Source organism: Sitophilus oryzae, unplaced genomic scaffold (assembly GCF_002938485.1).
Source record: "Sitophilus oryzae breed Bouriz unplaced genomic scaffold, Soryzae_2.0 scaffold_1640_pilon_pilon, whole genome shotgun sequence".
Classification (NCBI taxonomy): domain Eukaryota; kingdom Metazoa; phylum Arthropoda; class Insecta; order Coleoptera; family Curculionidae; genus Sitophilus; species Sitophilus oryzae.
The window spans coordinates 899,656-911,513 of record NW_022146326.1 but is presented as its reverse complement, the minus strand read 5'-3'; the positions used below and the strand labels follow the sequence as shown (position 1 = coordinate 911,513).

Here is an 11,858-nt window from a genome sequence, read left to right as displayed (position 1 = left end):
GAAATTATTTTTTGAAAATCGATATGTGACTGAAAACTTTTTGATTTTTTTTTAACTAAACTCCAAAAACTTTCTTCTGTCTTTGATAAATCTAAATTAATTTTTAATAAATGACGAGCGAGATCAGCCCGATAAAAGTTATGATCTACAGCAGACTTTCGATTATCCGACTTTCTATTTCTTGATCGCTGGATTCTTCGGAGAAAAAATACAGTTCAATAACCAAATCGATATTTTGAAAGTATCGGTACTCTAGCCCGTCCCTAACGAAACCTAACCCCATTTATCAATAAATATTGTTGTGTGTTGTCAAAATTTTTTGAAGTTATTCATTCCAGTTGGATAATATTGTTCTCTGTGCTAGGTTTATAATCAACTTTTTACATGATTATATAAATTTTAAAGTGGGTGTCAATCATCGATAACCAGTGTTTAGTGTTATTTGTGTTTTGCAGCCGCTTGAATTCTATTCATTGGCTTTTAATCAGTTCTGTGTCATAATGTGCCAATTGATCATTATTTTGGTGCGGTGATTATTGTTAAATCTTGACATTTAATTATGACCTTTGTTTTGATTTTCCGCATATAAAATTTAAATATCTGTTATAAGAAAAAGCAGACCCCATCTGGTTTTACAGTTGTACCTGTTTAGAAGTTTATTGTTAATATGCAACGCTGGTTTTTCTTAGAAGACTCCAATAATGCCGTGGTGAGGGGGGCCAAAGGAGACGGCAGTCTGGAGAGCCACTCTATAAAATCTTTTGAATATGCTCACAGAAACTGGCTATTTCGAGTGAGCGTTCCAGACCTGAAAAAAGATGAAACAGTTTGTGTTATTGGTGACTTAAAGGAGTTGGGTTGTTGGAGTCCAGAAAGATGCATTCCTTTGGAACAAGAAGAAGGATCAGATGTTTGGTCTGGATATGTGGAAATACCTGATAGGAGAAAAATAGATTACAGATATTGTGTTTGTGTTATTATTGAAAGTGGAATTCAAGTGATTGTTAGAAATTGGGAGACCAATCTCAAACCTAGATTGATTGATTATGCTGATGTGTCGCCTACTGTGGAGAACGAGCCTCAGTTGTATGGAAATTATGACCAAAATATGCATGTCGATAGGGGTTGGTTAAGCAAAGAGTCAGTGATTCAGTTGAAACTTTACAATACGCCTCTTACTTTGTGGAGGCCAAAGTATACTCACAGAACTGTCTATATAAAAGTAACTCCTGTGAACTTGCGTGGTCATCCTTCAAATGGGCAATTATCAATGTCGGAAGCATTAGAAGAATCGTTAAGTGATACTCAGGAGAATTTAGAATGTGCAAAGTTTGCCTTTACAGAAGTGGCAAATTTGGAAGACGACGATCCAACATTTAAAATTCAACCTCAATTTGGTACTGAAGTCCCCACAAGTGGTATGCTAGTTTTTGAAAGTACTATCTTATTTCCACAAAATACAGCGTATCTTTTTGATTTCTACATTTATTCTTCAAGAGCTGAGGAAAATGAACCACCTTATCATGCAGGATTTAGCTATTTATTACCCACAGCCTTTCAGTCTTCTGAAGGCAATATTGTTTTACCTGTAACCAGTACCAAACATCGCCCTTTGGGTGAACTACGGGTTGATTATCTAGTGATTGGATCAATGCCCAACTTTAAATGTGATATGGAAGTTTCCTATGCCAGATACTGGAAGAAAAATAGGTCAGGCTTAGATGTGGGGCACAGAGGTTCGGGTTCTAGTTTTAAGACCAAAGTACAAAATTGTGCAGAAGTGCGTGAGAATACCATTGCTTCTTTGAAAAATGCAATTGACCACGGAGCAGATTTTGTTGAATTTGATGTGCAATTGAGTAAAGATTTAGTGCCTATAATTTATCATGATTTCCACGTTTGTATTTCAATGAAAAAGAAAAAGGATTTAACTGAACAGGATATGCTGGAGCTACCATTAAAAGAGTTGACTTTAGAACAACTTAAATTGTTGAAAGTAAATATTTTTCAATATAAAATTAATAATATTAGAGCTTAGAATTTAAATTTGTTAGATTTATCATGTAACTGAAGGGAAATCAAAGAATCCAAGATTTTTCGATGAGGATTTGGAAGAACATCAACCCTTTCCAACACTCCATCAGGTTTTAGAAACATTAAATCCACACGTTGGTTTTAATATTGAAATTAAATGGACAATGAAGTTGTTTGATGGGTCTTATGAGCTATATCATCCCACTGATTTGAATCTGTATTTGGATACAATTTTGGAAGTAGTGTTAAAGTAAGTACTTAAAAAATATATTTAAAAGTTTTAATAAATATGTATCTGGAGATGGAGACACATGATTGCTTATCTGATTAAAATAATCATAACTGTAAAAATTAAAATGATTTCTGCCTGTTAATATTTCTACTTTTTTTAAATCATGTATATGTGGCAACATTAGCACAATTTTTAAGATTATTTTGATAGATATAGGGAGTGATTTAAATATACTTTTATGCTAAAGTTTTATATATGTATGATCGGTCTACATAATCCTAACATATTATTAAATATGTTTTGATAGTTAAAGAAATATTAATACATAAATAAAAAAAATTAGCCTTTTTTAAGAAACATTAAAAATACCAGAAATGTCCTGAAATCAAAACTATACTAGGTATTTACTATAGTTGGTCTGTATTTACTTTACTATAAATATCGTAATCTTAAACCACACAGGGTGTTCAAAATCTATGCCAAACTTTTTAAAATTTAAAATAATTTTTCTTCGTTTTTTTAAAATAGAACACACTGTATATTATTTCTTTGTTAGATGGAGAATTAAACAATGAACATTTTTTGTATTTAAAGTATTTTAAAATTTTTAGCAGTTTCGCAAATATTCGCTTTTTTATTACATAAGTCTCTTTCAATGGTAAAATACCAGACCAAAACCAACAAACTAGGGGGCTTTGATAAAAAATTACTGTTGAAACCAAAGACGTTGAAACCCCGTATGTAATTTAATATTACCAATATCTGCAAAACCGTTAAAATTTTTGAAATACTTTAAGAATAAAAAATGTTCATTTTTTAATTCTCCATTTAACAAAAAAATAATATACAGTTTAAAAAAAATTGGTCAAGTGCGAGTCGGACTCGCGCACGAAGGGTTCCGTACCTTTCATTATCTATACAACATTAGACACTATATTATTATAAACTTTTTTTCCGATTTAGCTGAAATTTTCAATGCGCGTATAAGTAATTGTATTAATCAATAATCAATATGTAAAAAGTAAAAATAAATATGTAAAAATATGTAAAAATTAAAAAAAAAAGATTAAAAAAAAGTCGCCTTGACTAGGATTCGAACCTGCCTTACTACGGCTTTAATGTCATAGCAGCGTAAAGTCCTAACGCTTTAACCACGCGGCCACCGAGGACTTGAAAGATGCTATGTAAAATTCTTACTTAAAAGATAATGTTTAGTGAAAGTACTTTTTTATTTATAAAATTTATTTAATTCTGTTTTTAGTATTTGTTCTTATGTTGCCGCTAACATACATACATTATCTGTAAAAATTTCAACTGTCTAGCTATAACGGTTCATAAGATAGATCTTTGTGACAGACGGACGGACGGACGGACAGTGAAGTCTTAGTAATAGGGTTCCCGTTTTTACCCTTTGGGTACGGAACCCTAAAACGAAGAAAAATTATTTTATATTTTAAAAAGTTGGCATAGATTTTAAACACCCTGTGTGGTTTAAGATTATGATATTTATAGTAAAGTTAAATATTGGCCAACTTATAGTAATATTTAATTGTCATGTAATAAAGGAATAATATACAGAGTGTTCCATTTAAAAAAATGAAGAAAAACTATTAACTCGTAGCGATTTTTATCAAGAGACCTAAGATAAATCTAAGAACACAGGGAATAGATATTGTTATTAATAATTTAGAACGGGAATTCTATAAAATTCCCATTCTATAGTAAAAAATCATCTACTAGTAGTGGTATAAGTCTCACTGAGCACTGAGTAATGAGCGAAAAAATATACTTACAGCAATCTATTTAAGATATACCGGGTGCGTCTCAAAGTGGCTCACCCCTATAACTTTTTTGATTTTTTTAATTAAAAAAACGAGATTTGGTATGTTAGTATATGACATAAATTTGGATTGATTGATATATTCAATTGCTTTCGGTTACTTCCGGTTTCACCAGAAATGACTACAACTTTTGATTTTTAAATGGCACCCGGTATTTTTTTTACTTTATTCGATAGAGAATGTCACTCTGAATAGAATGGCATATCATATGTCAACTTTTGCCATTTTCGCATATGGTTTATTTGAAATTATAACTTGCGGTTCGTAACGAAAATTTGACTTGAAATAGCAAGTGTGCGGTATCAAATTATTCGTAAAAAAATGCTTTTTCCAAATATGCTAATGAGCCACCCTCGTTCCATTTGAAAAAATTGAGATATGATTAAAAATACGATTTGAGCATTTTCTAACTGGCCAGGACAAGACACTAAAAACATTAGACGATCAAATCTATTTTTCCAAGGCTCCTTGATGAAGAATTAGTATTTTTAACATAGCCATGGCACTCTAGATTGAATTTTAAAATACAATTTTTTATTAAGCGAAAATGTCAAAAGTTGACATATGATATGTCATTCTATTCAGAATGTCATTTTCTATCGAATAAAGCAAAAAAATCGAGGGTGCTAATTAAAAATCAAAAGTTGTAGTCATTTCCGGTGAAACAGGAAGTGATCAAAAACAATTGAATACACCAATCAATCCTAATTTGTGTAATATACTAACATACCAAATCTCGTTTATTTATCTAAAAAAATAAAAAAGAAGAGAAATGTATTTGAACCACTCTGTATATCTGGTGATTTAGTAACAAGATAAATATAAAAATGAGAATGATTCTTTAAAAAATATATTTATTTTTTGATAAATTTTAATAAAACCTATAGAAAATATATATTGTAGTATTTAACTAATTGACATAAAGAAATATAAACAATATATTTATATTTACAGTATGTTTTTTGATAAAGCTTTGAATAATTCAGATATGGGGCGGACCGTCGTATCATATTTTCCTGCTTCAATCCAGACATCTGTCAAGTGATCAGATTGAAGCAAAACAAGTATCCTGTGATGTTTTTAACCCAAGGCGAGAGCCAGCTTTATCCAAAGTATAGCGATCCGAGATGTTGGTCCATAAAAGCCGCTGTACAGTATGCCACGATGATAGAAATAATTGGGGTTAATGTCCATACAGAGGATTTGCTAAGGGATCCATCATTGGTAAGTATGTCTTGAAATTTTAATAATAAGTATAATAAAATTTGCTTAATGATCAGAAGTATGCTATTAGGTGGTCCGAATTGTATTCCGGAAACTTTAGCAGCATATTCTGCAGATAAAAATAAGTAAAAAACTTCGTATAAATGTATGTCCTAAAATGCTTAGTTTTGGGGATACAGGGTGTAGAAGTTTCATTTTTATTTCGATTTTTCCCAAATAATTTCTGAAGTGACGTCAATATTTGGATGAAAATTGGTGTCTGGGAGTTTTTTTAATTGATAAATTTGATTTTGAGGTCAATATGACTCCTACTTGTAGAGGGCGCCACCTAAACCTGTTTTAACTCTTTTGAAGAGTAACAACTTTTCGTCCGTACCTGTATAAAGCCACTGAGCGAAAAAATATACATTTCCGTAATTTTTTACTTAAAAAATGTCTCTTGGTAAAAATCGCTACTTGCAACCGTTCTCAAGATATTTAGAATTGAAATAGCCAATACATGTCATTATTGACAAAAAATAAACATGAAGAATACGCTGCCAAGTTTCCGGAATACAATTCGGACCACCCTGTATATTTCCTAGCTAGACAGATTATACAGATGCTCGAAAAAAAAACGGCGTCAAATACGGCTGGGAATGACAATCGATAATAATTTTGGCGAGGTCAGTCTCTAGACGTCATTGTCAAAAATTAAGACTAATTTTAGAAAGATTAAAAAAAGACATTCTCTTAGTAATTGTTCTTCTTAACATATTTAGATTCGGCTGTCCAAAGAAGCCAATCAGATCATTTTCTGTTGGGGTGATGACAATGCCGATCCTGCCACCATTAAATTCCTGAAAGAATTGGGATTGCATGGAGTAATTTACGATAAAATTCACGAGTACGGGAATAAGGAAGTGAAAGAGAGTATTTTCTTACTGGAAGCTCGGGAGAGTCAGAAGGAAATAATACAGGTGAGTCACTATTCTTCAGTTTTTTTATGTATTTTTATATACTTTAATATATATTTTTATAATTATTGGGATTTATTGACATCCTTGATTAAAAGGTCTAAGGATGGAGCAAATCAAGCTACCGCGGAGCTAATTAACCTAAAATCTGTTTTATCAATGGCGTTTTAATTTTTTAAAGTGTTAAAATACAAAGTAGGATAGACTTAATAATTTGTTAATTGTTCTTCGTTGGTACAGTAAATGATATTAGTTATTAAAGTGGAGAAATATACTTGTAATAAAAGTAAACACATAAATAATATTTAATTAATTAAAAAAAAGAAAAAAGGGAAATGCGCAACTAAAGCTTGATTTTCATGCATCCGTGATACGTTGGTCCGACGGTGCTCTGATTGGTCATAGCGTTTTCGCGCCACTTTTCATCCGTAAATATTTTACTTCAGCCCGTCAACGGACCCGTTCATACGATAACGGACGTTTTGACAAATTTAATCTAACCTTAATAAAAATATAAGTAAAATAGCAAAATCGTTATGGAAACGAAAATAGAAAATAACACCAACGTATATCCGATAAACGGAGGCATGAAAATGCAATAAATTTAAAAACTGCGTTATTTTCTAGCTAATCAAAGTCTAGGTCTTTATGTGACATAGGGGACGATCTGTATAAAATACCTTCATTTTCAAGTTATAAAACTTGAGTTAACCTCATTTACATTAAAACAAAAGTTTAAAAAAATATTTTTTTTATTGTCAAAACGATGGCCTTGTTTTTTTGCTTTTTGCGCAAAAAGCAATTACGTGTCTAACGCAATTAAAACAAAACTTATTTAGGCCCTAGTTATGTTTACTTTTTATTTTAATATTCTGCATGCATTTTGTTTTGAAAATAAATTATTCATAGTCCTAATTTATTAATGTTGATTTAAGAAAAATGAATTTAATAAGAAATGCACAGCTAGAACAAAATCTGATATTTTTGACTCTTCTGAAAATATTTTCACTAAAATAACGTTCAAACTGTTTTTCGTTATCTTTAGAAACATTTTTATTAATTATTTATACGTATCTACGCATTTTATATATCAAACCGAACAATTATTGTTTAATTAAAATATGGAAAGTCATCTTTACCTATACTTATCGACGGAGTTAGTTTAATAAGTGTTTTATTTGAATATTAAATAATTATTGATTTTTGTATTGATATGTTTCTAGGGCTGTCAGCGCGTGCAAATATAATTTATATCGTAATAGCGTAGTTCCCCACTTTAAGCTTCAGTTAAGTATCAGAAATTAATACATATATGTTAATATATAATTTTTTATTTGCGTTGTGTACAGGGTGTTTCAGAAAATCTGTGCCATTTCCCGTGGGGAGATTCCTCACGTAAAAATACGATTTATTTTTCAAATCAAGATAGGTCTGCAACCTATTCTGCTTCGTTTTATATCTACATCTATACTAAACACTTTTTATCAATTTATTATAAATTTCTTCCAAGTGCTTTTAGAGATTCAAATGAAATTTTGAGGGTAAAAGTTACTATATGTGCGACATATTTGAATGCGAAAATAGTGTCTACATATTCACCAGGGACGTGCATATGGGTATCGCTGGAATACTTTTATATTTATTTAGACTAATTTATTATTAAATTTTAATATATATGACACTGATGTTCAGTGCTATAGTCTGTCCAACGACAAGATCCTTGACAGTGATAGATGTGTCTGTCAGTTTAATTACAAAGTAGTTTACTTTATTTTACAAAGAAATAAGTTGTTACAACTGGAACGCATAGCAGGAAATTAATATATTTAATATTTGACTGATAAGTGATTACTTCAAAATATTTTGAAAACAAACTGTATAAAACTGAAAAAATGTAATTGAGTTATTTTATTAAAAAAACGGTATGTGTTAATACAAAACAAACAAGAACAAAACACCACATACCACAAAAATATAAAAAAGAACTACTTTCAAGCTTCAAGAAACTGCCCGCATTTATTATTATATTTATCAATATAACTTATGTACAAATACAAATTTGTAATATTCCACAGGAATAAATAAAACAACATAAAAAACAAACTATTTTATTAATAATAACACTTACCAAATTTTATACCTTAAAGGTTGATTAATTAACTTTAATCTTAATTTTTTTTAAACCAGTACCTTTTGACATTATTTTTCTGCAGTACTAAAATCCATTATTTACCTATCATGTGATGTCGATATTTTACAGCTACTCCAGTAGTATATGCTTAGTACGATCCTTGTAGCATATACAAACTTTATTGATGGCAACTTTATTGGTGTATGAGACTTTCTGCCTGGGCAGCGACTATTAACTATTAACTGTGCTCTGGGTCCACAGTTAATTTTCCCTCGATTTTTCCTTCACTTAACTTCAAAAGACACAAAACACACGTAATAACACGAATCAAACTGCATCATCTTCCAAAACGCAGGTATTTGACATAAGTTGACACAAAATTATAACCTATAATTTGGCAAGACTTTGACAAGCCTCAAAAATCTAAAGGCGAGATCATACGCATCGGCGTCCGTTTGTCGTTTATCGTTCCGTCAAACCAACAAAATTGAAATATGATCTGTAATTTTTGAAATAAACCAATAAAACTGGTTAAAAACAACAAGAGACGACGCATGACGGATTTATATTTAAACCCATTCGAAGACCCCCCAACCCCCAGAAAAAATAAATCAATAAAAATAAAGATTTTAATCTCTTATGGTTACAAAACAAAGTAGAATCGGACCTATGTTGATATGAAAAATAAATCTTATTTTTACGTGAGGAATCTCCCCACGAGAGATGGCACATGTGTTTTGAAACACCTTGTATGTGTTCATGCACGTACTATATGTATTACACATTATTTGTTTATTTTAGTAGGTCTCTTACTTTAGTAGATCTGTTACTTATTATGTATTATTATGAAAGTTCTAACAGAATGTGCTAGTATGTGAATATAAGATTTATTTGGTTTTTGAATGATATTTTGATTTGTAAAAACGTGCACGGTTCTCTCTAGTTTATGATTCTTTTAGGAAGGATGCTTAAAGTGTTTTTATAAACATTTTATTATATTATTTTATACAATTGTTTTCACGCCTCACGTAGTTGCTTATGTCTGTTAAAATGCATTATGCATGGGCAATTTTTTAATTTATTTTTATTGATCGTTGTTTCAATTACGATTTATGAGATGCACGGTAACGTAGACTGCACTAGTAGAACAGTGTAATTTAAATTCCTGAGATTTTTATCTATGTTATATATTTATTAAATACTTGTTATTGACTATTTTAATAAACATATTTATAATTCTTTTTTAAAATTAATAGATCCAATATCTTTTTAAATATTAAGGCATTCGTTCTTTTTTATAAGTGGCTTTAACATTTTAGAAGGTATTGGGAAGGTGTTAAATGACATACACTTTTGATTCTGTTATAATTTATATGAATAATGTTTTCTTTTTCTTTATAAATATTTATTTACTGAACTAATAATTAAATTGCACCAAGCCAAACAGCTATCTTTTACAGACCACTACAGCGTTTATAAATAACAAGCCTTCTATTTAATTTTAAGAGTATTTTTTCTTAATTTAGCTTGCAGCTGCCCAGGCAGAGGCGACCCCACCTGTGATTGTAGCTCCAACTCCGGTTCCAGGAATAGGAAATGTGGACAAAGCCAGGACTACTATTCCTGACCAACTATCCACAGCGACATCTCTGGAGAGTTTGGAAAGTAACGTGTCCGATTATGTCAAAAAAGTCTAAAATAAAAAAAGTATTATTATCTGCTACAATAGCTTGGCTACAATTTAAAAAGGAATACATTTTATTTTAACATCTTTAATAATATGGTTAGCGCTTTTTCTATTTTTTAATTTTATCTAATATATTGTGTATTAAAAAGAAAATATAGTAATATATAAAAAAAATGAATTTAGATGGGTATTCAGAGTATTTTGATACAGTTGTTAGAAATAATGAGACATAGTTTACGGAAAGTTTAGTGTTCTTTTGACATTGTCTTTCAAATGTGGGTAATATCTTTGTAAATGTTATTATTGTATCAATATTTGTTTAAAAGATATTCTGTACGTTTTATTTGCTCAAAGGATTATTTATGTTAAGGAAAATAAATTTATAATTTATACAATTTTATTTTTATCTATGATAAGGTATAGGGATGGAAATTTAGTCCGTAATTCTCGATAAGGGTATTATCGTTATCGACAAAGATGAAGCTTTATGATAATAATTATTAATTCTTTACAATGCTATGAGCATTATAAACTTTTTTGTTGCATAATATTTACACCATAGATACAAAAACTATTAAACTATTCTCTTGCACATTATGGTTGTACTATTTGGCATAAATAAGTAGTTGTGTAAATTTTGTATATGTCGGCATCAAACAGATAAATTCGTCATTTCCTAAAATGCCTAGGCATTTTAGGCAATTCATGTATTTCGGGCTCATAGCCTAACTCTTCCATTGGTACATTGTTTGACTGTGCATCTCAGTCGTTTCCTGTAATGACGGAATATTTCAGTGAAACGTAGTATTTAACTAAATTATTTTAAGTTACCCTGTTTGTCCATTTTAGGCTATCGTCAAAAGTAAGATATTTTCTGTAATCACAATATTTAAGATAAAATGCGTAGAGGGTAATAATTACTGCGTTTCACTGAAATAATTGCGTCATTACAGGGAATGCCTATTCTGAACCACAGTCAAACAATGTACCCATTGAAGTGTTAAGCTACCATACGTGAAATCACTAGGCATTTCAGGGAACGACGGATATGATTAATGACGCCAACATACACATTATATTTTTTTAATAATCTTTTGTTAAATACCGTTATACTTTGTTTATTCTGTTCCTATATACATAGTAATATTTTCTATAAGACCAGAATACATAATAATATAAATAGTCAAATTATAAAAATCTGTAAAATCTTTCCCTACTTATTTCAAATAAATTTAGATTAGTGATGTGTTAGATTATTGAATTGAAATTATTCGCGGAATGTCAATAAAAATATTAATGTGATTCAAAGAGATTCACTGATATTTTAGCAATTTTATGTCTATGTAATATACTGTGATAAATGCTCATAAATTTTATGAACTTGTGGTAAATTTTTTATTGGCATTCTAAAATAATAATTTAGTTGGAATTTAACTACGTACTTTGATTTTAGATAAGTTGTTTTTGTTTTGCGACAGTTTTAGCAATATCTATATTTTGTTTTACAATCAGTAATTATTTTATTATAGCTTTTTAGAAATTAGAAAAAAATAATAGGAAGGCAGAATTGTTCTGATGCTTAGTTCAAACATTTTTAAACCAAAGTTTGTTATAATTATGATAGAATAAAGCATAGCTGCTTTGATTTCGTTTTATGTTTCCTTATGGATTTTGGTATTTTTTTCGTCAGATTTAAGGATCAATTAGGCTTCTTTGATACACATAATTTTGATTGGACATTGGGGTCGATTTT

General features: G+C 30.0%; 1 protein-coding gene across 1 annotated transcript; it reads left to right on the top strand.

Annotated features, from left to right (window-relative positions):
* The first annotated feature begins 307 nt into the window (after window positions 1–307).
* Window positions 308–11,760, top strand: LOC115880662 (glycerophosphocholine phosphodiesterase GPCPD1). Its single transcript, XM_030897943.1, has 5 exons — window positions 308–1,996; window positions 2,055–2,284; window positions 5,094–5,331; window positions 6,093–6,290; window positions 9,945–11,760. The coding sequence occupies exons 1-5, from the start codon at window positions 668–670 to the stop codon at window positions 10,113–10,115; spliced, it is 2,166 nt and encodes a 721-aa protein (XP_030753803.1). The 5' UTR covers window positions 308–667; the 3' UTR covers window positions 10,116–11,760.
* The last annotated feature ends 98 nt before the right edge of the window (window positions 11,761–11,858 follow it).